Source organism: Myotis nattereri (assembly GCF_964212035.1).
Source record: "Myotis nattereri genome assembly, chromosome: 21".
Taxonomy (NCBI): Eukaryota; Metazoa; Chordata; class Mammalia; order Chiroptera; family Vespertilionidae; genus Myotis; species Myotis nattereri.
The window spans coordinates 8314581-8341871 of NC_138097.1; the positions used below are offsets into that span (position 1 = coordinate 8314581).

General features: G+C 47.0%; 1 protein-coding gene across 1 annotated transcript; it reads left to right on the forward strand.

Moving 5' to 3' along the window:
* The first annotated feature begins 6587 nt into the window (after positions 1 to 6587).
* LOC308535945 (zinc finger protein 551-like) lies at positions 6588 to 26886 on the forward strand. Its single transcript, XM_081114963.1, has 3 exons — positions 6588 to 6880; positions 22654 to 22777; positions 24055 to 26886. The coding sequence occupies exons 1-3, from the start codon at positions 6878 to 6880 to the stop codon at positions 25224 to 25226; spliced, it is 1299 nt and encodes a 432-aa protein (XP_080971089.1). The 5' UTR covers positions 6588 to 6877; the 3' UTR covers positions 25227 to 26886.
* The last annotated feature ends 405 nt before the right edge of the window (positions 26887 to 27291 follow it).

The following is a 27291-nucleotide window of genomic DNA, read 5'->3' on the forward strand; positions in this document are numbered from 1 at the left end:
CTCAGTCGACACAAGAGAGTTCAGACTCGTGAATGTAGTAAGTATAGTCAATGTGGAAAATCTTTTAGCTACAAACATAAATCAGCTAGACACCCAAGAGTTCACCCTGGAGAAAAGTCACATGGTTGTAGCGAATGTGGTAAGCATTTCACTAGAAGGACTGACCTTATTAAACACCACAGAGTTCACACTGGAGAAAAACCTTATGAGTGTAGTGAATGTGGGAAGTCCTTTCGTCAAAGTTCTAGCCTGTATACACATCACAAGAGAGTTCACACTGGAGAAAAGCCGTAAAGGTGCAGGGAATTTTTTACTTTTCTCACTTAGAATAAAAACACTTAAGGAGACTCTATGGGACCCACTTACATGAATGTAAACTCCATTTATGAGAACATACACTCTGCTAGATTCCTCATAAATTTCCAATACAAGTGAGACTTGAAGGAACTGCATTGTACTTGCTAACATGCCAGACCTACGACCCAAATGGTGTCGCCGTGTTTGTTGCTGAAGAGATTTCACCTCCAACACCTGACTCACCTGAGGATTGTGCATCGGTCATCATCCCTGGGTGCTCAGGGGAATGTGTTCTGTGTTGTCACTTCTGCTTGAAGTAATTATGGTTCCTCCAAGCCCTTGGCAGTGTCTTCATTCATTTCTCTATGACTAGAAAATGGACCTGACCCAGGATTCATCCAGAGCACCCCTTCTCAGCTAGGAAGTGCTACCTCTTTCATGGACATTGTGGTATTCATATTATGCCTTGATAAATTTGGGGGATTCTTATTCACCAACCTGCAAACTGCTTGCTCTCCTCTGCTCTGGTTTAGGATCTTTTTTAAAGGTGTGTTTACATTTGCACCTTTAAGTTTGGTTTTATTCACGGCCACAGGTGATTTGCAAACACAAATGTGATCTTTCAGCATGTAGAGATGAATATTGTGTTTATCCAAAAATGGATGTGGTTTGGAAGGGACAGCATCATGGCAGGAAATCAATTTTTGTCCAGTATTGGCTTATTATTTACTGCAGCCCATGGGCTTGAAAGAAAGGCCACATGACTTTGTGCATTTAAGTTGCTCAACAGGCAAGAAGTCAAAGCTAGAGGAAGGATAATCCTGTAATCTGTCCCAGATATGTCTTTTGTAATCACTCAGCATTCCTGTTAATTTTAATGTCAATAGTTTGTTGTTGTTTTTTAAATATATACTTTTATTGATTTCAGTGAGAAAGGGAGAGAGAGAGAGAAATACCAATGATGAGTGAGAATCATTGATCGGCTGCCTCCTTCACGCCCCACCCAGGGGATGGAGCCCACAACCTGGGCATGTGCCCTGACCGGCAATTGAACCGTGACGTCCTGGTTCACAGGTTGATGCTCAACCACTGAGCCACACCGGCTGGGCTGATGGCAATAGTCTTCACTGCTTGCCAATATTTGCTGCCACTGAGGCAAGGCTGGTCCTCCCAAGAAATGAAGAGAGGGATGGTTGTGACTATATAGAGTTGCCATCTTAATTTTCTAACAACAGAGGGATGCCTAGGATTTATATGGAACCACATTTCAAGGCTTTACTTAGGTTTATATATAACTGACAACCAAGGAAATGCACTTTTCTAATGTGCAATATTTGGTGAGGTTGAACATACAGATAAAGCTGAGAAACCGTCACAGGTGAAATAGGCTTCTGTTACCCACATCCATGTGGGGGGAAAAGTAGACTTACTGTTGTGAGTGTGCCAAACACACAGTTAATTCTTTTTTTCAAGTAACTATTTTATATATTTTAAAATGTATTTTCTTAAAATATATTTTATTGACTTTTTACAGAGAGGAAGGGAGAGGGATAGAGAGTTAGAAACATCAATGAGAGAGAAGCATCGATCAGCTGCCTCCTGCACACCCCCCACTCGGGATGTGGCCGCAACCAAGGTACGTGCCCTTGACCAGAATCGAACCCGGGACTCTTCAGTCCCCTGGCTGATGCTCTATCCAGTGAGCCAAACCAGCTAGGGCTAAAATGTATTTTTATTAAATGTTGAAAGGAAGGGCGAGAGAGAAACAGCAATCGCCTGCCTCCTGCATGACCATTCCTGGGGATTCAGGATGGCATGTGCCCTGCCCTGGAATCAAACCAGTGGCTTTCAGTGAATGTGATCACGCCCAGTAAAATGAGGCACAGTGGCCATGGAGAGTTTATATTTGTGTTATTATTAATTATTGTATTATTTTCATTACCAACAGTTGTAAACGTACTATTGCCTTACCCTGTATTTACTTCCAATCCTTTGGTCAGCTTTCTGCCTACCCAGCCCTCCATACAGGCATTGGTTTACCTTCCTGTACAATAGAGTATTTCATATTTTTCATAATTTTACTGGCACTATAAGGTGAGTTCTCTTTAAGAAACACTGGCTTCCTTCATGCTACACAGATATTTTGAGATTCGAAACTAATATTTATGTAAATAGTTAATTTTTTATTGCTAGGAAATGCTGTATTCTATGGATAACCACTTCAACTATTGAGCTGTCTATGGTTTCAGTTATTTCTATGTTTCAGGTTTTCTAAATAAAACAGCTGCGGATATTGTGTTCAGTTTTTCCTACAGGTGTATGTCTTACTTATTATAGTGTTCCAGTGTCAGTGAATGTGTTACATTTTAATATATGGTGAACTGTGATCTACAATGGTCAATCACTTTGCCTTCCCAACCACACTAATGAAAATTCCATTTTTCTGCAACCCTGCCAGCAAAGGTGAAGGTTAATCTTTTTCAATACTAGCCCCATCCGTGAGTATACTGTTAACTTGGTTTTGTTTTAATTCCATTTCCCTAAAAATGTTTGATGGTGATTAGTTCTTCATGCATTTCTTTACACTTTCTTTATCTCCTTTGTTAAAATGTCTGCTCAGAATTTTTTATCTACTTCAAAAGTTAATTTCTTATTCTACACAATAGGACAGTGCAGCCTCTAAGACATACATTTGAATTTCACTCACTCCTCAATGACTCGAGTGACTTCTTTGCCATATGGAATTCTTGGTTTTGAATTCTATAAACAAAATAGTTTTCTCAATTTTTATCTTATGTCTGATTTATAGCCCACTTGTACCATACACTTATAAGTTTAATCTGCATTGTTAACATTTTCCACCAGTGTTCTTTAAGTCTAAGCATTTATTAATACATTAGGCGAAGTCTAGATTAGTAGTAGTTGACAATTTCCCTGGTGTCAAAACTCATCATCACCACTTTGGAACTGCCAAAATGATGGCATTGAACATGGTCCTAAGCCATTATGTAGTACATCACATTTTACTAGTGACCAGGTGCATGGATTCATGCACATTGAAAGGAAATTAATTAGAAAGTGGCTGGCGGGGCGGGACTGGGTGAGACTGTCCCCACAAGCCATAGAGCCAACCTCCCATAGTCCCTCCCCAGCCAGCAGCACCTGGGGTGGCACCGTGGCTTGAAGGGTCCCTCCCACAGGTGGAGTCCCTCGGCCTGGCCTGCAGGGATTAGGCCAAATCCAGCACTTCAATATCCCCAGAGGGTTCCTGGATTGTGAGAGGGCAGTTCTCGGGTGATGCATCCCGAAATCCAGCTCCCCCCTCTCTGGTTCTGTGGTGCATCACCCGAGAACCGCTGCTGCCAAGTAACCACAATTCGGCAGCTCCTGTGTTGAGCATCTGCAGCCTGGTGGTCATTATGCATCATAGCTACTTGTCAGGCAGTCAGACAGTTGCTTAGCCTTTTACATATATATTTTTTCAGCATACTGGTAGAGTAGCATTCTTAATGTTTCCTGAAAGAGAGTAAATTAGGCCCTAGCTGGCTTGGCTCAGTGGAAAGAGAGTCAACCTGTGAACTGAAAGGTCCCGGGTTCAGTTCAGATAAAGGGCGCATGCCCAGGTTGTGGGCTCAAACTCCAATAGGGGGTGTGCAGGATACGGTGGATCAATGATTCTCTCTCATCATTGATGTTTTGTTTTAAATCCATTTCCCTAAGAAATTTTTATGATGAGCATTTCTTTATGCATTGATTGACACTGTCTTTATCTCTTTTGTTGAAAAGTCTGCTCAGACACTTGCCAATTTTTAAAATGAATTTATGATTTAATTAATAGGAAGACAATTCAGCATCTAAGACATCTGTTTTCACTTCACTCTTTCCTCAAGGACTCAACTGACTTTTTTACCATTTGGAACTATATGTTTTGAATACTGGAAAGAAAATTGTTTTTCTCAAATTGTACCCTATCTGCAATTTAAAGCCCACTTGCATGATACTCTTACAAGATTAACAACATTGCTAACATTCTCCACCATTCATTTTAAGTTAAAGCATTCAATAGTATATTAAGTGAAGTCAAGGTTTGTAGTATTTGTCAAATTTTCTGTTGTATATACTTCCATTATCATCACTTTCAAACTTCCAAAGTGATATCACCGAACATGGTTCTGCTAAGATATTTCAGTAGCAAATCATTATATTTTATTTCCAAGTTATTGATACAGTAGGTACAAACATGCTCAAGAACATTCATAATACAATAGTAAAATAATTGGGAAGTGGCAAGTTTTAATCATTTTTTAACTTTAATGGAAGTATAATTTATTTAAAACATACATTCAAAAAATACATTTTTTATTGATTCAGAAAGGAAGGGAGGAGAGAGAGAGCAACATCAATGATGAGAGAATCACTGATAGGCTGCCTCCTGCATGTAATACAACAGGGATCCAGCCCACCACCTGAGCATGTGCCCTGACAGGGAATCCAACCATGACCTCCAGGTTCATAGGTCAATACTCAACCATTGAATCACACCGGCCAGGCTCTCCTAAGCTTAAGGGATCCCATTCAACCTGCTATGGAGGCAACAATGAGCAGCGACAGCCCATCCCGGGCTAACCCTCTGAACCTGTGCTCAAGGCCTTCTTTTCTCTGATTCTCCAGTGAGCTCACAGCAGCCCCCCTTTGGCTCATTTATTTTCCACAATGTTTCTAGGAGCTAAAAGGACCCTCGCCTATTTTCTCTGCTGTTCCTTGTTCCATCCTAAGCCCTAGGGGTTGTTTGTTTGTTTGTTCGTTTTCCCCAGTTTTAATAAATATTCCCTCAAAATCTGTATATTCATGTTGTGAAATCTTTTCTGCATGAATTCAAGAACTCAAACACTGCAGGCCAACCTGAGGCAGACCCGCTCCAGGCGGGTTCCTGTTCCACAACACAGTTATGCCTGGGACATCCTCTATAAGGACAGAGCAAGGCATGAATTTGCTTACAAGACTTGGAAGAAAATGTGATGGCCCACACCCACTTCGCTGTTGTTGAATCAATCTTCACATTGTTCATGTTTTAAATGTCTTTATTGATTTTTTTAGAGAGAAAGTGAGAGGAAGAAACATCAATGATGATGTAGCCCCCAATAATCAGTCTTTCCCCTTACTGGGATGGAGCACCCCCTGCCCCCTGGGTGTGTGCCTTGACCTGGAATCAAACCAGCGATATCATGGTTCATGGGTACACTCCCAACCACTGAGCTTGCCAGCTGTGCACACCATTCTATTTTATTATTGACTCTATTACAGATGTTCCCAATTTTCCCCATACACCTCCCCCCTTTACTCCCTCTACCCTGCCCCCACTGCTTTTAGGCCCTCACCACATTATTGCCCATGTCCATTGGCTATGCATATATGTACATACTTTGTTTAAAATATTTTTGTTGATTTTTGAGAGTCGAAGGAGAGGGAGAGATAAAAACATCAATGATGAGAGAAAATCACTGATTAGTTGCCTCCTGTTGGACTCCACCCCCACACTGGGAATTGATCCTGCAACCCATGTATGTGCCCTGACCAGGAACAGAACCAGTATCACACGACCTCATCATTTGTGGAATGTAATGAACAGCATAAATTGATGAAGAAAAATAGATTTAGAGACATAGAAGCATCAAACAGACTGTCAAACTTCAGAGGGAAATCAGGAGAGAGGGGTTAAGAGACCAACCAAAACACTTGTATGTACGCATATAAGCATAACCAATGGATGAAGACATATGGGGGGTGAGGGCATGTGCTGTGGGGTGGGGGTGGCTGGGGAGATCTCAATGAAGGAAAAAGGAGACATATGTAATACTATATGTAATATGTTAAACAATAAATAATTTTAGAATATAAGTAAATAAACAAATTTTCAAACAGAACCCTCTCCTCCTGGTTCATAGGTTGAGGCTCAGTCATTGAGCCACACCAGCTGGGCTACATTATTTTAAAAATACATGTTTTTTTTTATGGTTGATAATATTACAGATGTATTCCATTTCCCCTGTGTCTATATCCTTTGGTGGATTTCTTGCATTTCTCCCCACCCTCTTCCCTCTGAGATTCATCAGTTTGTGCCAGTTAGCCAGGCCTCTGGTCCTATCTTCCTCCTCAGGCATTTCTTGCTGGGCCACAACACCTAAGACATTGGCTAGGATGCAGGGCGGTTGGAAAAACTACATTACCCAGAAGGAAATGCGCCCGCGTGGGCGGAGCTAAAGAGCACTTTGGTGTCTGCGCATCGGGTTAGGGTGGGACTTCCTGCTTCCTCCTCGCGGTGGTCGTTTTAAGCTCTCAGGTCTCCACAGAGTCACAGGCTTCAGGGCGCTGGTCGTGAGGAGGAGGCGGCCTGGGAGGCAGCGCGCCTGCTGTGCGGGGAGTGTCTGAGGCTCCTTGAGCCCCAACAGCCCGAGATTGGGGTCCCCGTGCCTCCCGGACTCCTCTCTGCTCACAGCGTCCCCGCAGCCGGACCCCATTTCACCCTCCAGCCTTGGGGACCCGCCTCTCAGGTCCCGCCGCCCAGGTCCCAGCGCGCAGAATGGTGAGTCCCTCGGGGGTGACACAGGGCTGATGGGGAAGAGGTGGAAGGCTGCAGGGCCGCCTTGTAAGGACGTGATGGTGCGCCTGCGCAGGAGGACTCGGAACCCGGGCTGTTGTGGGTGTAAAGGCAACAGAGAGACGAGGGGAGGTTTTGCAGGAGGAGTTTTATCTTCACTCTCAGGACGCTGGGGACATGGATGTTAGGGCCGCGGGGAGGGACACACGGGCCCAAAGGGGAGAAGAATTATGGATTTATTAGGCCACCTGGAAGGCCCGAAAACGGTCCTGTTGGGGGACTTGGGAGGCAGAAGCTGGTCCCGAGGCTGCCACAGCGTCACTTGTCTGCTTTTGCTGCTTTTCTGGGCCTGGAGCTGAAATGCAACTGAGGCCTGATGTGATCCTTAGGGAGGAAAAGGCCAGGGGTCTGAGTTGCCTGACTTGTTATTTGCTAGGGGAGGGGAGGGACCCTGGGGGCGAGGTTCTTGTTCCCCAGTTTTGCCCCTGCTGGCATCCAGAGCTTTCTTGTAGGTCCTGAGACAGGATTTCAAAACAGGATAGAGCAGTGGTTAGACCCCCGTGCCAGTTCCTACCTCTGCTGTGATGCCCAGGGTTATGAGGGGAGGGATTATCTGAACTGCCCTCTTGAGTCGGATATGCTGGGTTACAGGGACAGGTAAAGACTGATATTGGGGGCTACATCCGCATTGGGTGAACGATAGATGAGGGTAAGGTGGAGTCTGGGGGGCCCAACCTGGTGGCTGTAACAGGGGACTCCAGCTCATGTGGTGGAGGTGTTCCGGGGATGGGTTTTCATCTGGAAAGGTGGCACCATGGGGTGACAGCAATTATCTAAATGGTGCAATGTGTTACAATTAAAAGTGCCATTTTTAGGCCATTGAGACTTCTCCTCTAGTTTATATTGTGGCCAACCAGTGCTACAAAAGAAAATGAGGTGGTTGGGGTGATCTCCCCCGTGAGTGTGCAGAGGGAGTGTGGTGTGGCCCACAAGAGAGGAAGGGTGAGGGACAGACCACAAGCCCAAAGGTGCCTGTTTAGGTCAGGCATCTCCCCAGCTAAGCCAGTTTCCTGAGAAATGAGAGGTGACCCTCTGGACTTAGCGCCCCCACTCAAGAGGGACCCAAAGCCAAATGGCTGAGGAGTCTTCTGGCCTAGCGCTAGGACTTTTAAGATAAGAGACTTTCGAGAAGTCGGTGAGAGAGAGTGGGCAGAAGACCCCAGACGAGGGAAACTGTGGATCGTCAGTCACCTAGAGAAGATTGGCCAGTGTGGGATGGAGGGTCAGCAGTGGAGAAGGAGAGGTTCCCGATCCGGCTTAATCCTTGGCTGGCTCGGGAAGGAGGGCTAATCCAGGCTGGCAATCGAGGCACTGGAGTAGGATTTGGAGATAAGCCCAGGTTGAGCTGCCACTGCCTGCTGCTGTCCAGGTAGCACACTTAGGGTGACGGGGGCGATGGCTCCCTATCCCCATAGAACCCTCCCAGGTTTCTGCAACAAATGTTAGGATCGCAGAAGGAGGAACGCACGAGACCAAAAAGGGTAAAGAATTATGAATTTATTAGGTCATCACTCAAAGATGGGGAGTCAGAGATTTTAAAGGACTCTAGGGTGGGCGTTTTCTGGGCAGAGAATTCTCTCTTTAGGTCTGGATTCTGGGAAACTCTGGAGGGGAGAGATAACAGTCTTATAGCAAGTGGAATGTGGTCTAAGCAAGTAGAATGTCCATTGTGAAATGGCATAAAGGGAGTGGGTATTGACTCAATTATTTGATCAGACCTCATAACAGATGGCTGTGAAAAAAAGAGGGACATTTTCTGAGGCAGAGTTCTAACTTTTCCTAACATTGCTCTGAGGAAGTACAGCCTAGGAGACAGAGGACAGGCGCTGTGGACAGGAAGGGGAAGTCCTGTAAATGATAAGGGAACTGGCAGAGTGAGCCCTGGGGACTGAGCCCTGAGATAATACAGGCATCTGGAGGGCACCTGGCCTCTGGGCTGGGCAAGGGCACTGAGCTGCCTGAGCCCATAGATCAGGGTGGCGTTTGTCAGGCTCTCAGTAGACCATTTTCTTTTTAATATATTTTATTGATTTTTTTACAGAAAGGAAGGGAGAGGGATAGAGAGTTAGAAACATCGATGAGAGCAAAACATCAATCAGCTGCCTCTTGCACGCCCCCTACTGGGGATGTGCCCGCAACCAAAGTACATGCCCTTGACTGGAATCGAACCTGGGACCTTTCAGTCCACAGGCTGATGCTCTATCCACTGAGCCAAACCGGTCAGGGTTATACCATTTTCTTTCCACGAATTCCTGCAAATGCAGAATCAATTAGGTGTACAGGTTTGTGGAGCTTATTTCAGGGCCTCACACACTTGTGGCCTCTGAGAGAGTAGAGTCCCGGGACTGTCCAGCTGCTCTTGTAGCCGTTGGACCTGGGGACTTTGAACAGATGCTAAGCCCAGATTCCTACGGCCATGGCTAGAGCTTCATGACGTGGACCTTGTATTTAGCAACCAGTGTAATGAGTGGGAGGTCCTCCAGGGCATTGGTTCCAGAATGTGCAAAGGCTTGGAGTGAAGAGTGAGCTGATTCTGAAATCTGCAGGCTTTAAAATATATATATATTAGATATAGAGTGAAGGGAGAGGGAGAGAGAGAAACAGTGATGAGCAAGAAACAAGGATTGGTTGGCACTTGCGTGACCCTTACTCTGGATCCAGCCCACAAACCAGGCATGTGACCTCACCCGTGTATGGGTCTATGCTCAGCCAACTGAGACACATCAGCCAGGACTGCCGATCACTTTAATACAGCGCATGATGGTCAGGTTGGTAATGGTCGTAGTAGCTCAGAAGGGACAGTGAGCCTGAGGACTGGCTTTCTTGCTGGGGCCACTGTTTGTGGGAGGTGGGTGTCACTACACAGCATAGGGACAGAAGTTGTCATGTAGAGTGTGGGGGAGAGATAATGGTTTTTCAGTGGCCAAAGCCTTTAAAAGATGAGTGGACGTGAGATTAATTGGAGGCTGAAGAGTTATTCAGATAAGATGAGACTAGGGCTGATATATTAACTTCTGTAAACACCAGGATTTTGTTGTGTCCCTTGGTGTGGCCTGTATGTGGGGAGTTGCAGTCAGTCTTGTGGATTAGCTTAGAGGCTTGAGTGGTCCTCTGTGAGACTCACTGGGCATGGTGCAGAGGACCATCAGGGCTGAGACTTAAGTGGCGTTAAGTGAGAGATGTTGGCAAGCGTTCTCTGGCACACACATGACGAGTAGTAAGTAGAAGGCTAAGGAGAGGACTCTGGGGGCTGGGGCTGAGGGAGTTCATGTGTGAGAGAGGTTTGTAAAGAGTGATGTGCACTTGCAGCGGGAATGTGAATTCATGGCCACGGCACCCTAACATTGACTCAGGAGTGAATGATGGGAAAGTCCATTTGTGGTGGTGGTTCTATGATCCAATAAGGTGAATTTTAGGGTGATTACCTGTAAAGAGGGTGTTTTTATACTGTATTCTAGGTACAGAGCTTGGATGCCATTTAACTAACCACCTGCCTTTTGTTGTTGGGGCTGACAACTGGTTGATAGGAATGAGATAGCATACATTAGTGTTACCCAGGCTTCAAAATCTCCACTGGCATTAGTAAGGGAGAGTGGTAAGGAGAAATAGATTATGGAGATGGTGAACTATAATTTTGGAAAAGAAGATGATTAGGAAACAATTTGTCCTTGTAAATTTGCCTTACCTTTGAAGTTGTGCCTCTGGGAATGAAGCTGTGTGGGAGAAGTGTTCAAAGAACAGTGTGCAGCAGGTGGTGCAGAGCAATGGCCCCAGCACCTTGGGACTGGGCTCAAGAGGGTGAAGTGTGATGCCACGTATTTGTTGTCTTTGAGAAACAATCTGAGGGACTACAAAGGTATTGCCTGACAAGACCAGTATCAAATCATTTACACTCTCAATTTTTCTTTCTCAATTTTTATCCTGTGTACAATTTAAACCCACTTGTACTATATACTTACAGGTTTAATCTGAATTGTTAAATATGTTAAGTCTAAGCATTCAGTAATGCATTAAGTGAAGCCTGCATTTGTAATCTTTGTTACTATCCCTGGTATAAGTACTCTCATTGTTTTGAGGTTCAAACTGCCCAAATGATGCACTGAACATGGACATAATAAGATATTGCAGTAGCACATCATTATATTTTACTAGAGACTCAGTGCTCAAAATTTGTGCACTGGGGGGCAGGGGGGGGGCGGTGTCCCTCAGCCCAGGCTGCACCCTCTCCAGTCTGGGTCCCCTTGGGAGATATCCGACTGCCGGTCAGACATCCAGCAATCAGACATCCTCTCACAATCTGGGACTGCTGGCTCCCAACCACTCACCTGCCTGCCTGCCTGATTACCTCTAACCTCTTCTGCCTGCCAGCCTGATTGGCACCTAACTGCTCCCCTGCTGGCCCGATCGCCCCTAACTGCCCTCCCTGCCAGCCTGGTTGCCCCCAACTGCCCTCCCCAGCAGGCCTGGTCCCCCCGACCCAACAACCCTCCCCTGCAATCCTGGTTGCCCCCAACTGCCCTCCCCTGCCAGCCATGTTGTGGCGGCCATCTTGTGACCACATGGGGGCGGCTATCTTGTATGAAGGCTTGATGGTCAATTTGCATATTGCCTCTTTATTATATAAGACTAGAGGCCCAGTGCACAAAAATTTGTGCACTCGGGGGGGGGAGGGGTCCTTCAGCCCGGCCTGTGCCCTCTCGCAGTCTGGGACCCCTCAGGAGATAACGCCCTGCTGGCTTAGGCCTGCTCCCAGGTGGCAGAGGGCAGGCCCAATCCCTAGGTGCAGCCCCTGGTCGGGCTCAGAGCAGGGCCAATTGGGGAGTTGGGGCGCTGCCCCCTGTCATACACAGAGCAGGGCGATCAGGAGGTTGTGATGCCACCCTCAGTCACGCTCAGGGTAGGGCCGATTGGGGGGTTGGGGCACCGTCCCCTGTCACACTCAAGGCAGGGTCGATGGGGAGGTTGCGGCGCCACCCCCTGTCATGCACAGAGCAGGGCCAATCAGTGTTGGGGCGCTGCCCCCTGTCACGCACAGAGCAGGGCCCATCAGGGGGGTTGGGGCTCTGTACCCTGTCACGCACAGAGCAGGGCCAATCAGGGGGTTGGGGCGCCGCACCCTGTCACACTAAGGGCAGGGCCGATGGGGAGGTTATGGCTCTACCCCATCACACACAGAGCAGGGCCCGTTGGGTGGGGGGGATTGGGGCACCGCACCCAGTCACACACAAAACCACAGGGCGATCAGGGGCTTGGGGAGCTCCCCCCTATCAGGCACAGAGCAGGGCTGATCAGGGGGTTGGGGCACCTTCCCCTGTCAGGAACAGGGCAGGGCCGATAGGGAGGTTGTGGCCCCGCCCCCTGTCACACACAGAGCCGCAGGGCAATCAGTGGGTTTGGGCGTTGCCCCTTGTCACACTGATCCCGGTGCCAGGAGGCCTCGCAGCTCCACTAATCCCAATGCTGGGAGGCATATTACCCTTTTACTATATAGGGTAGAGGCCTGGTGCACGGGTGGGTGCCGGCTGGTTTGCCCTGAAGGGTGTCCTGGATCAGGGTGGGGGTCCCCACTGGGGTGCCTGGCCAGCCTGGGTGAGGGGATGATGGCTGTTTGCAGCTGGTCACACATCCTTCAGGGTGGGGGTCCCCACTGTGGTGCCTGGCCAGCCTGGGTGAGGGGATGATGGCTGTTTGCAGCTGGTCACACACCCTTCAGGGTGGGGGTCCCCACTGGGGTGCCTGGCCAGTCTGGGTGAGGGGCTGAGGGCTGTTTTCAGGCTGGGGGTGACTGAAGCTCCCAACCGCTCCTTTTTTTCTTTTTTTTTTTATTATTTTGGGCCAGCTTTAGCTTTGAGGCTATATTTGTTACATAGTTGCTTAGAGTTGCAGGTCAGAGGCCTGCAGCGGCAGGCGGGAACATTGGAGTCCTCTGTCACTGAAGCAAGCAAGCCTCATGTTAGTTTCAAGCTGCCTGGCTGCCGGCCGCCATCTTGGCTGGCAGTTAATTTGCATATTGCCCTGATTAGCCAATGGGAAGGGTGGCAGTCGTACGCCAATTACCATGTTTCTCTTTTATTAGATAGGCTTTCCAATATGTTGATACACCAGTACCAAATATGCTCAAGCACTTTCATAATAAAACAGTAAAATTATTGGGGCATTACCTTTAAACCTTTTTCAAAGTTTGATTTAAGTAGAATTGCTTTAAAATGGACATTTTAAAATAACAAAGTGTTTTTTGGTGTTTCCATACATGCTTGCATCGCTAAAACCAAGTTCTTTCTGCCTTTATCAGTGCTTCATTCTCAGCATATAAAATAACTGATGCAATAATACAGTCTGCCTTTGAAACAGCTTAATTGAAATATATCCATGTAAAAAAGACACTTATGCAACCCCATGAATCCTATTCCAGCCTTTCTCCACTTTCTGTCATCATGATGGTTTTTATGTATCTATCTATTCTCAGGTACATTATTGGATTATTACACTTACAATTCCACACATGTCTGACCAAGCAGTGGGTCAGACAATCATCTCAATAATGCCATGGTTGCATGTTCCATCCCCTGTCAGGGCGATTATAAGAACCAACCAAAAAATGTATAAAAATAATGGAACTAAACAATTGCCCGCTCTCTCTCTCTCTCTCTCTCTCTCTCTCTCTCTCTCCCCCCCCCCCTCCCTCCCTCCACCCCATTTTTCTCTCTCTCTAAAATCAATATACATACATATATATGCCTGTGCAGCCATTACAACTTAATGACCAGAATAATGGGAACGACTGGTCAACCAGTCGCTATGATGTGCACTGACCACCAGGGGGCAGACGCTCAATGCAGGAACTGCCCCCTGGTGGTCAGTGCGCTCCCACAGCTAACCTCCCACAGCCACCCAACCTCCCCCAAGTCCCTCCCCCTGGCTGGCAAACATCCCACAGTCCCTCCCCCTGTTCAGCATGCCCCATCCGGCAGCCGGCAGGCCACGTCCAGTAGCTGGCAGGCCCCAGCCGGCAGCCGGCAGGCCCTGGCTGGCAGCTGACCCCGGCCAGGCCTAGGGACCCCACCCATGCATGAATTTCATGCACCAGGCCTGTAGTGTGTGTGTGTGTGTATGTGTGTGTATCCTATCTAATAAAAGAGAAACATGGTAATTAGCCGTACTTCCGCTACCCTTCCCATTGGCTAATCAGGGCAATATGCAAATTAACTGCCAGCCAGGATGGCAGCCGGAAGCCAGGCAGCTTGAAGCGAACATGAGGCTTGCTTGCTTCGGTGACAGAGGAAGCCAACGTTCCCCGCCTGCCGCTGCCCGCCTCTGAGGTTGCAGTTTGAAACATTGTTACAAATATAGAAGCTAAACAAAACCCCAGAAACCTGCTTTCAGCAGTGGAGGCCTAAGAGCTGGAGCCAAGCCTCAGAGCTAAAGCTGGCCAAGAATAAAAAAGAAAAAGAAAAAAAGGAGCGTTTAGGAGCTTCATTCACCCGTCAGCCAGAAAACAGCCCTCAGCCCCTCACCCAGACTGGCCAGGCACCCCAGTGGGGACCTCCACCCTGATCCAGGACACTCTTCATGGCAAACCAGCTGGCCCCCACCCATGCACCAGGCCTCTACCCTATATAGTAAAAGGGTAATATGCCTCCCAGCACCGGGATCAGCGGAGCCGTGAGGCCTCCCGGCACCGGGATCAGCATGACAGGTTGCAGCGCCCAAACCCCCTGATCGCCCTGCGGCTCTGTGTTTGACAGGGTGCGGTGCCCCAACCCCCTGATCGGCCCTGCTCTGTGTGTGACAGGGTGCGGCGCCCCAACCCCCCCCCAACCCTCCCACGAGCCCTGCTCTGTGTGTGACGGGGTAGAGCCATAACCTCCCCATCGGCCCTGCCCTTAGTGTGACAGGGTGCGGCGCCCCAACCCCCTGATCCACCCTGCTCTGTGTGTGACAGGGGGCAGTGCCCCAACTCCCCTATCGGCCCTAGTCTGTGCGTGACAGGGGGGAGCTCCCCAACCCCCTGATGGGCCCTGCTCTGTGTGTGACAGGGGGAGCTCCCCAACCCCCTGATTGACCCTGCTCTGTGCGTGACAGTAGGCAGCCCCAACACCCCTGATGGCCCCTGCTCTGTGAGTGAAAGGGGGTGGCGCCGCAATCTCCCCATCGACCCTGCCTTGAGTGTGACGGGGCGGTGCCCCAACCTCCCGATCTGCCCTGCTCTGTGCATGACGGGGTGGCGTCCCAACTCCCCAATAGGCCCTGCTCTGAGCCCGACCAGGGGCTGCACCTAGGGATTGGGCCTGCCCTCTGCCATCCGGGAGCAGGCCTAAGCCAGCAGGTCGTTATCTCCCGAGGGGTCCCAGACTGCGAGAGGGCACAGGCCGGGTTGAGGGACCCCCCTGAGTGCACAAATTTTTGTGCACCAGGCCTCTAGTGTGTGTGTGTGTGTGTGTATGTATATATATATATATATATATATATATATATATATATATATATATATATGTTTTAATCACCCAGTCAGTCCACACACGTGAAAACCAGCACAGCCCAGGGGCTGTATAGTAACCAGCAGCCAGGGTTCTAATGAAGGCAGAGTAGGCATTGATGGAGAGAACAGTAAGGGAGGTGCCCTTGCTGTCAGTGTAGCAGGTGGGGAACCTGGGCTGAGCTGCACAATCCCTCCCCTCCCCTACAGGGAATGATGATATCAGTGTGATCTCTGGGACTAAAAGCAAATCAGCTGAGAGAAGCTTTAGGCCTGGATATACCCCTTGTGGTCTCTGCACATTCCAACCAGGGGTTGAGACTAGACTATTTCAGATTCAGGTGGTTGAGGAGCTCAGATTCCTCTCAGGTGTCAAGGCTGGGAGCAGCAGTGGCAGCTGGGCATGTGGGTGTGGGCAGGCAAAAGCCCAGGGCAGTTGCCAGGGAGAGTTGGTGCTGGGCCATGTGTGTGGCTCTGAGGGCCTCTCTAGTCCTAGAGCAGGCTGGTGGCCACTCTGTTCTTTGGGACCATGGTGAGTGAGAAATGGAGCAAGCTCTGCTGCATATGGTACCGGGAGGTCATGACCTGGGTGCCAGCATGGGCTCCAAGAAAGTTCGTTTTTAATGAAATTGGATAGGTTGTGTATATTCTATCATAGACTGATTTTTCTCTTAATAATGTGTGATTGTTATATTAAAAATAAAAATAAAAATTCTAATGGCTGGAATGGCTCTAATGTTTGAATATCTTCCCATGCACAGAAAGGTTGCCCATTCAATTCCTGGTGAGGCACAAGCCAGGTTTTCTGACTGGATGCTAAGTGGGTGGGTAAAGGGCAAGTGGGAGGCAGCTGATCCGGGTTTCTCTCATTCCCTGTCCCTTCCTCTCTTGAAAAAAACTCAAATTATGTAGATTTAGATTTGTACTCTTCAGGAATTATGAAAGAATACTTTATACCTAAGGGACATTCTCAGCTTCACGGAATCTGAAATAACATCTCAAAACAAGAGATCAGTTGCAGACATTTCCCAGAAACCTGAGACCACCCCAATAACCTAATGTTGTCATTTCCCAACACCACTCAGGCACCCACAAACCAATATTTGCAATGATGGGCCAGTGACAGGGAACGGAATGCCACCTGTGTGTCCTGTAGAAGGACATTACCCAAAAGGCATTGCACGTAATGATGACTGGGTTTAGCCAATGAAAGCCCAGGACAGGCGCGTTATCCTAGTGCTCATTGGTTTGGGTGTGTCCTCCTGAGTCTTTCTCCTGATGGTCCTTTTGACCTTTTTATTCTGTTGACATAGCCAGAAGCTCCAGAGTGCTGAGTCACAACGGGGACTGGAGTGAATGGCAGTGTCCCCACTTTTCAGGGGTGTGCCTGAGGCTTGTTGATCCCCAATAGGCGGTATGGAGGCCTCCTTCCCACCAGGCTCCTCTTTGCTTACAGAGTTCAACTCGGCCTCACCCCATTTACCCTCCGGCCTCAGGTGCTGGTACCTATCAAGTCCTCTGCAGTCAAAGTCACAGCGTCCAGAACCTTGAGTCGCTTGTGATTGATACAAGGTGTGTCAGGTGTAAGAGGGTGGCAGGCTGCAATTCCACCATGTAAGGAGGTGGTTATTGTGGCTGAGGTGGGAAGATTTGGGAATCCTGGGCCTGTTTTGTGTCTAAAGGCAACAGAGAGGATGATGCTGTTTTGCATGAGACATTTGAGTTTCATTCTCAGGAAGCTGGGGACATCGATGGTGGAGAATAAAATGGGGACATTACCTGAGGTAGGGTTCTAAACTTTTCCCAAAACTCCTCAGAGGAAGAACACACTAGAAGAGAGAGGATAGCAGTTGGGGACAGGAAGGAGAAGTCCTTTGAAAGATAGCAAACTTGTCAAGAGTGTGCACTTAGGACTGAGGCCCTGAGTTAATGCAGGCATCTGAAGGTCACTTGGCCTCTGGACTGGGCAAGGGTACCAAGCAGCCTGAACCCCTAGATCCTGGCAGTGTTTGCCAGGCTCTCAACAGACCGTTTTCTTTCCATGAATTCCTGCAAATGCAGAATCGGTTATGGTAGGTGTACTGGTTTATGGAGCTTATTTCAGGGCCTCATGTCCTTGTGGCCTCTGAGATAGTAGTGCCCTGGGACTGTCCAGCCTCTCTTGTAGCCCTTGGACCTGGGTAATTTGAACAGACACTAAGCCCAGAATCCTAAGGCCACAACTAGGGCTTCATGACGTGGCCCTAGTTTCTGGCAACCAGTGTAATGAGTGGGAGGTCCTCCAGGGCATAGATTTCAGAATGTGCATAGGCTAGGAGTGAAGAGTGAGCCAATTCAGGAACTTGGAGGTATGTTCTTGGAAAAATAAATACATACATACATACATATATATACACATTTTTAGATGTAGAAAAGAAGGGAGAGTGAGAGAGACTGAGAAACAGGGATGAACAAGAAACAAGGATCGGCTGATGCCTGCACAACTCCTATGGTGAATCCAGCCCACAACCCAGGCATGTGACCTCACCAGTGCATGGGTCTATGTTCAAACGAGACACATCAGCCAGGACTGTACATCACTTTAATACAGCGAATCATGGTCAGGTTGGTAATGGTAGGTAGTATCTCAGAAGGGACGGTGTGAGCCTGAGGACTGGCTTTCCTGCTGGGGCCACTGTGGGAGGTGGGTGTCACAACACAGCTTAAGAACCAAATCGTCATGTAGAGTGTTGGGGAGAGATAATCGTTTTGCAGTGGCCAAGGCCTTTAAAAGATGATTGGACCTGAGATTAAGTGGAGGCCAAAGAGTCACTCAAACTAGATGAGATTGGGTTGGTACATATTTACTTCTCTGAATACTCACCAGGATATTGTTGTGATCCTCAGTGTGGCCTGGCTGAGGGAGTAACAGTCAGTCTTCTAGATTAGCTTAGCAGCTTGAATGGTCATCTGTGAGACTCACTAAGCATGGTACAGAGGGCAGCACAGCTGGGAATTGAGTAACGGTTTAGTGGAGAGATGTTGGCTGTGACTGATGAAAGGACTTCAAATGCAGCACCAGGACAGGTTGGCTCTTGTATCTGAGATCTGACTCTGGTTCTTCATAGGTTAGATTGAAGGAAAAACAGTCATGGAGAGAGAGGCCTTCATAGTAGGAATCAAAAATGCCTCTGTGAGTGTGGACTGTCAGTGTCTGGACAGTACTGATCCTGTTTGAACTTGGCAAGCATTCTCTGGACCACGCATGCTGAGTAATAAGTAAGAGGGCGAGGAGAGGACTGTGGAGGCCCGAACTGTGGGAGTGCAGGTGTGAGAGAGGCGTGGTAGAGAGCGTGAGGAGCACTTGGAGAGGAGTGTGACTTCCTGGCCAGAATGCCCTGCCATTGACATAGGAGTGCATGAAGGGAGAGTCCATTTCTGGTGGAGTCTGGAAGATAAAATAAGGGTAATTTTAGGGTAATTGCCTGAAAAGAGGGGTGTTTTGGTGCTACCTGCCAGGTACAGGGCTTAAATGATATTTATCTGCCCACCAGCCTTTTGTTGTTGGGGGTGACACACTCATTGTTAGGAATGAGATAGTTAGGAATGAGATAGAAATGAGGATGAGGCATGGGAGGCAACAGGCAGGTTTGAGGCCTGCTGCTTCACACAGTCCTCTTTGCTACAGAGTGTGACTCAGCCTCACCCCATTTATCCCTCCAGCCTTGCCTGCGGGTGTGTCTCAGGTCCTGCAGCCCTGGTCGCTGCATCCAGAACAGTGAGTTGCTTGTGGGTGACACAGGATATGATGGGGTGAAGAGGTTGACAGGCTGCAATGCCACTGTGTAAGGACTGGGTGGTATGACTGAGCCAGGAGGATTCGGGAAACCCAGGCCTGTTTTGTGTCTTAATGCAGCCAAGAACATGAGGCCAAGTTTTCCATGATGAATTTTACTTTCCTTCTCAGTGTGGATGAAAAGGGGCCACATGCTAACCCGACTGTCTCAGGGAAGGCCTACATGGCCGCCATGCAAACTCAGAAACCTAAATAACCCCAAAGTAATTAAAACTTTTTAACTAAATGCAGTTTATGACCAGTAGTCATAAACTTTATGGCTATATTCTTTTCTGACAAAACTCAATCTTTACCTAACTAAGCCTGCCTGCTTTTGTTTTGTTTGTTTGTTTTCATCTGTGGTAACATATTGTTGGAATGTCAGGGTAACGTGTAACTTCCCTTTTTCTGGACCCTTCAGGGACTAACCAATGGGCCAGGGTGGAGACCACAAATTCACTCATTGTTATTGTTATGCTGTTAATTAGTGACTGTTAACTATCCTGTACAACAGCATAGGTCTATCATTTTACTTTTTATCTAATCCCAGAGGTTTCCCCACTTTACTTGCTCTTGCCTCCCATGTCTATCACCATTGGATTTCATGCAGCCCACTCACATCTCCTCCTTTGATTGCAGTGTAAAAAAATAGGGGGAAAAAACAACAACATTCTCTGGAGCATTATCTCAATACTTTGAGATTCTACTTTTGGCCAATTGTAGTCAGTTTTGCTAAAATAAACTCAGAAAAATTCTTTCAAGTTTTGAATGTTTGTTACATTAATATCAGGAAAGTGGGGCCATCCATGATAGCGACAGAAACAAGAGATATGGTCTGAGATAGGGTTCTAAACATTTACCCAAAATGCTCAGAGGAAGAACAGACTAGAAGAGAGAGGAAAGCAGTTAGGGACAGGAAGGAGAAGTCCTGTAAAAGTAATGCATCTGGCAAGAATGTGCACTGAGGACTGAGCCCTGAGGTAATGCAGGCATCTTAAGGTCACCTGGCCCTAGGGCTGGGTAAGGCTACTGAGCAGCCTGAGTCCATGGATCCTGGCAGTGGTTGAAAGGCTCTCAGCAAACCTTAATTTTTCCACAGATTCCTGCAAATGCAGAATCACTTAGGGGTACTGGTTTGTGGAACTTATTTTAGGGCCTCCCACTCTTATAACCTAAGCAATAGTGGTCTCCTGGGACAGTCCTCTCCTTAGACCTGAGGACCTCGATCAGACACCAAGCCCAAAATGTTTAGTCCAGGTCCCTGTTTGGGGCACCAGTGGAATGAAAAGTTGTAGGTCCTCCCAGGCATAGGTCCCATAATGTGCCATGGCTTGGAGTTAAGATTGAGCTGGTTTCAGAACCGGCAGGTATTCTTTCTAAAAAAAAAAAATGGGAACAGGTAACAATGGGACAGAAGTCAGGTCTAGAGGAACTTTGTGACAACTTGGGTGTCTGTTTTGCATGTTATGGGAGCAATGGGAGATTTGGAGCAGTGGAGGCAGGTGATGTGACCAAGGTCTCCTTAGATGTGTGGCTGCAGCATAATGGACAATATGGGCGTGAGGGAGGTAGTAGAAATAGTAGGATGATAGTCTTAGTGAGGGTGATGGGACTGGCCCATGATGGTGACTGTGGAAGTGGAAGAAACAGTTGCGTTATGGATTGGTGTTTTAGGTGTGGCCACCTAAATATTCTAATTTTCAGGATGTGAGAGAGAGATAAGAGTCAGAGAAGTCGTGACATTTTGGATTTAGCAGCTGCAGGTATGGAAGCACCATCCACTGAGATGGAGAAAATCATAGTAAAAAAGTAATATTCATTGGGAATACAAACACTTTTCTTTTTAGCCTGTTAGAGTCTGAGATTTCAGAGAGCAGTTCATGAGTATCTCCAGCTCTGAGGGGTAGTTTACGATGAAGACTTCTTCAAAAGCTTGTGGAGAATTATGGACCAGTAGGAGTTTAGATGATTTTTTAAAATAGGAGGCTGAAGAGTAATTCAAACAAGTTGAGACTGTGGCTGGTGCATATTTACTTCTAAAACATCCACCAGGAACTTTTTGTGCCATTGGGTGTGGCCTGAGGTGTTGCAGTCAGTCTGGTTGATTTGCTTAGGGCCATGAGGGGTCATCTGTGAGACTCACTGGGCATTGGGTAGAGGCCAATAGGCGATGGGACTTGAGTGATGAAGCCTGTGACTGGTGAAGGGAAGTCAGGTGCAGCACCAGTGGAGGTGGGCTATGCTCATCTGAAATGTGATGTGGTTCTCAGTAGGTGAGGTTGAAGGAATAAACAGTCAGGGAGGGAGGTCTTAGCAGGTTCAAGACTGTTGCTATGACTGTGGACTGTCAGAGTTGATGGAACCCTTGATCTTTGAATTTGCCAAGCATTCTCTGGAACACACATGCTAAGTACTGAGTAGAAAACCCAGGAGATGGCTATGGGGGCTGTGTCTCTGGGAGTTCAGGAATGAGAGAGGTGTAGTAAGGAAGAGTGATTGCACTTGAAGAGGGAGTGTGAATTCATGGCGGCAGGGCACCAATATTGACATATGAGTGAATGAAAAGGGCATCCATTTCTGATGGTGTCTTTATGATTTAATACTGGGAATTTTAGGGTAATATGATTAAATATGATTTAATATGGGGAATTCCTAACAAGATGGGTTGCTGTGGTGCTACATGCCATTGCCAGGGTTTAGGGGCTGTATATTTCCCCACCTGCCATTTCTTGTTGAGGGCTGACCCAGTGAGCAATAAGAATGAGAGAGCATACATCAGTGTCACCTGCGCTTGAAAATCTCCACCGGCATGGGGAAATGAAAAGAGAGAAGAAGCAGAGGGAAATATATCACAGAGGCGGTGAACTTGAATTTTGAAAAAGAAGCTGATTAGGAAACACCTTGTCCTTGTCATGGCTTACTTGTGTTCCCAGTGAAGTTGTGCCTCTGGGAATGAAACTGTGAGACAAGTGTGGATCAAAGAACTATGGGCAGCAGGTAATGCAAAGTGATGACCTCAGCAAACTGCGATTGGAATCAGAAGTGTAATGGGCATTACCATGTTGTTTGGTGTCTTGGAGGGACAATTTAGAGGACAACATGGGTTTTGCCTGACAAGATCAGTGTCAAATCCATCACATTCTCTTTTTGTGCAGCATCGCTTCCTACTCTATGTTCCTGGCACCCACTGCTATTGAAAAGGGGCAGTGTGACTCACATTTGAGGGTCAGAGCAGACACAGCATCAGTAGGAATATAAGGAGAGATTGACTTTGATGGGACCAAGGCCTGCTATCTTCTCTGATCTGGGAGATAGGGGAGCAGATGGATGTGCAGGGTGGAGAGTATGACAAGCTTGGAGTCTGAAGAGAGAATCTTATCATGGGATGTACTGTCTCCATTATGACAGGATATGAACTTTGAAGACATGGCCATTGCCTTCTCTCAGGAGGAATGGGAGATCCTTGATGAGTCTCAGAGACGTCTGTACTGCAATGTGATGCTGGAAGTGTTTGCATTTGTATCATTCGTAGGTAAGACCTTCACATCTCTCCTAGGGTCCTGAAGTGATGCCCACTCTTCATTTATTCTCCAGACATAGCACCCTCTCTCTCTCTTTCTGTCAAAGCCAGACCATGGGCTCTGCTAATTTCCCCCACTGTCTTGTCCATACGCTGTGGCTGCCAGTGCTGAGCTCTGTGGAGAGCCCTGAGCAATAGACTCCATAAACCTCCCTAAACCGGTTGCCTCAGAAACTGCAGGAAGTGTCTGGGTGTCAGCAGTCTTACAGACAGCTTAATGGGTCCCACCTACTCTTCCACACCCAGGAGGGTGACTATATCCAGGTCCATGGCCTCCACTTCAGCACCTTTCCTGTAGATAAGGACCTTGGTGAATGCCTGTGCCAGGTATCTTCTTTACATACATGAACCAGGGGCTGCTCTTTTAAGACCCTCCTTCAATTGTTGTTTGTAATATTACCTTCCCTGAATACTATTGCAAGCTGAATTCTATGGTCAAGTGATGGCTGCTCACCTCTGTTGTCTTTCATTGATACTCAGAATATTTAGTTTGTACATATCTCTAGAGAAGGAGGTGCAGGGAAAATCCTGGTTTTTTCCAGGGTGAATATACAGGATGGTCTCAGAAGATGGCTGGCCCTTCTGAGTGGCAACTTGGGGAAGGTATGACAAAAGGATGATGTTCATATTGTACCAGGAACCTGCTCCTGTCTAATGGTGTTTGGTGCAGGTTACAAAGGTCTTTCCTCATTTATACCTTTCTTTTTCCACCCTTGACACTTTGCTGACTCATTATTTTATCAGTGACTTCCTAGCTTTGGCTACCTTCACCTTTGTGTCCTTTTTACATCACCCATTCCTCTGTACATCTCTTTCTGCAGTATACTACAACATGGAACTATGTAAGTGTTAGGAGGAGCACATACATGCTTAAACACCAGCTACTTGTTTATTGAATTTTACTTGGAATGAGATGTAACCAACCTTCTGCACAGCTTGCCCATGTCACCAGCAGAGAAGATCTACTGAATGTTGTTAACAGCAGAATGATCTGGAGAGTCTGCTTCTCTTTCACGTAGTGCTTGCCATGTTTTTCTGTTTCTGTTGAAGTCTCCCTTGTTTTGTGATCTTCAGTGGTCAAGAACTTCACAATGGCCTCTCATTAATCCATCTTTCCGGTCTTTCATTTTCAGCCAATTGCATGAAACCAATATAGTATGTGCAACACACTTTTATAATGGGACTTCACCCTGTCAACATTCATTTCCTCATCATTTCTCTGTTTTCAGGTCATTGGCATAAGATGGATGATGTGAAGGCCTATTCTGAGCACAGTGTATCTGTAGGAGAGTCTCAGGTGAGGGCTTCCAAGACAGCTGCAGCCACCCAGAGGACCCATCTGTGTAAGCCGTGCTTCTCAGTGTTAAAAGATATTTTGCACCTGACTGAGTTACAAGTGGTTTACTTTGAGAAGAATGTGTCCTTAAGTGATGCATGTGTGAGAGACTTGTGTTTCAGTGCAAACCCTCACCAGCAACAGAAGGATGCCAGTGGAGAGAAGCCCTGGAAAGAAGATATGCAGAGGTCCTCGCTTGGGACCAGTTGCTGCTTCTACTTATCCGGGGTGCCTGCAGCTAGGACGGAGGTTGGGGAAGACTCCCCAGCCATCTCAGAGCTTCTCCAGCACCAGGCCACTCTTAACATCAAGGAGCCACACAGTAACAGTGAGATTTCACAGGAATGTCTCAGTGGAAAAAGACATCACCAGTGGGTTGAATGTGAAACAGCTGCCAGCCAAAAACAGAAAGTTGCTTTTCAGAAAGGTCTCTGCTCTGGAGATATGATTTATGAGTCTAATACATGTGGGAAAGTGTTTAGACCAATCTTGAACCACCCTCAACATGGGAGAGTTCACACTGGAGAAAAGCCGTTTGAGTGTACTGATTGTGACAAGGTCTTCAGTGAAAGCGCTGCTCTAATTAAACACAACAGAATTCACATTAGAGAAAAGCGGTATAAGTGTAGTGATTGTGGGAAGTTCTTCAGTTACATGTCCAACTTCGCCAGACACTGCAGAGTTCACACTGGAGAAAAGCCATTTGGGTGTAGCAAATGTGGTAAGCATTTCAGACAAAGGACTGACCTTATTATACACCACAGAGTTCACTCTGGAGAAAAGCCATATGAATGTAGTGATTGTGGGAAGTCCTTTCGTCAAAGGGCTCACCTCGCTAAACACCACAGAGTTCACACTAGAGAAAAGATTATGAGTGTAGTGAATGTGAAAAGTCCTTCAGTCAAAGAACTGACCTCACCACACACTACAGAGTTCACACTGGAGAACAGCCGTATGAATGTAGTGATTGTGGGAAATCCTTTAGTAAAAGTGATAGCCTCAGGAAACACAAGAGAGTTCACACTGGTGAATGTAGTTAGTGTAGTGAATGTGGGAAATGTTTAGCTACAAACATAACCTGGTTAGACACCCGAGAGTTCACACTGGAGAAAAGCCGTAAACAGGTAGGGAATGTTTCCTTTTTCTCACTTAGAATAAGAACACTTAAGGAGACTCCATGGGACCCATTTAAATTAATGTAAACCCCATTTATTAATGTAAACCCCTTGGGGTCCCCTATCAGGTTCATGGATGGATGAAGTGAAGGGCCATAGAACTGCAGGCTGAGTGATGTTGGAGAACTGGGGAAGACTCTGATGGCAGAAAGGAGGAATAGAGTGTGGAGGCACCGTTTTGGGAAGACTCTAAGCCTTCGAGGAATAGCTGGAAGATCTGGAATCCCTGGAAAAGAATACGTGGATGGGTACAAATGGGGGAAAGCTGAGGGTGAAGAATACTAGGACCCTAATCCACCCCCATGAATGAGGAGCTTGATACCCCTGGAGAGGGCTGGGATGTTGGGTGGTCCCCCTGGTCCCTGAAGAGAAGGTCAATCCCTTGCCCATGTGTAAGGTGAGCTGACACCTAATAGGGAAGGTGCCTGGGGTTGCTCCGAGCATCACTTTCTGTCCTCTGGGCTCTCATTATTTACTGGGTGTGCTTGGACACCCAGGAACAATGGGACAAGGAGGGAAAATTAGGTCCAGTGCTCTCTCCAATGGGGATGGAGAGAACTATGGCGGGACCACATTTAGCACAGGTTCAGGCACAAGTAAATGCAAACCCAGGATCAACATTGATGTTAATATCAGCATTTTTACAATCCGCCCCACCTGGTTGAGCGCTCACTCACCTGGGCAATGCAAAAGATAAAGAAACCCGGAGGAAGCATAGTGACTGGTGTTAATGTCAAAGAACATGGATGCTGGAATGCTTGCAGTCCTGTACCTTTCCTAATCAGCATTCTCAACATGTGGGTCTTCTCGACCATAGTGGAGGAACCGAGGCAGCCAGGGATTTTTCAAAGGTCACACTCAGAAGTGGGCTGTGAGTTCATGACCAAATTCCTTTTACTGAAACAGTGATGAACCAGCAGCCACGGTTCTAATGACTCTAGAGCAGGGGTGGGCAAACTTTTTGACTCGAGAGCCACAGTGGGTTCTTAAACTGGACCGGAGGGCCGGAACAAAAGCATGGATGGAGTGTTTGTGTGAACTAATATAAATTCAAAGTAAACATCATTACATAAAAGGGTACGGTCTTTTTTTTTGTTTGTTTTATTCATTTCTAACGGGCCAGATCCAGCCCGCGGGCCGTAGTTTGCCCACGGCTGCTCTAGAGCATGCAATGGCAGAGAGAACAGGAGGGAAGGTGCTTGATGTCAGTGTGGAGGGTGGGGAACTGGGTCTTTGCTGTACAATCACCCATAGGAGATGATGACATCTGTGCTCCCTGAGACTAAGACTTAAGGGGTCAGGAAAATCTCTGGGTCTGGACATACACTTTGTGGTCTCTAACTTCCAGCAAGATGTTAAGACTTCCACATTTTAGATTCTATTCCTTGAGGAGCCCATATTCCTCTCGGGTGTTCAGGCTCATCAGAGCAGAATGCTGCTCAAGATTTTAAAGATCTGAAAAAAGGTGATATTTTACATCAGCTCTAGTTGTCAAAATGTCTTATTTTGTATTTCTGCTACCTTAAATTGAAATAAAATGTTAATACCAGAAAAAAAAGTGATGGTGATGAGAATATTTACACCAGGAAAATTGCCAAATACTACAAATCTTGACTTCACTTAATGTATTATTGAGTGCTTCAACTTAAAATGAATGGTGGAGAATATTAGCAACTTAGATTAAACTTATAAATGTAATATGCAAGTAGGCATTAAATTGTACATAAGATAAAATTTGAGAATACAATTGTGCTTCCACTATTCAAAACATATAGTTCCAAAGGCAAAGAAGTCAGTTGAGTCTTTGAGGAATGAGTGAAGTGAAAACAGGTGTCTTAGATGCTGAACTGTCCTCCTATTGGTTAAATCATAAATTCATTTTAAAAATTGGCAGAAATTTCTAACCAGACATTTTAACAAAAGAGATAAAGCCAATGTAAATAAATGCATAAAGA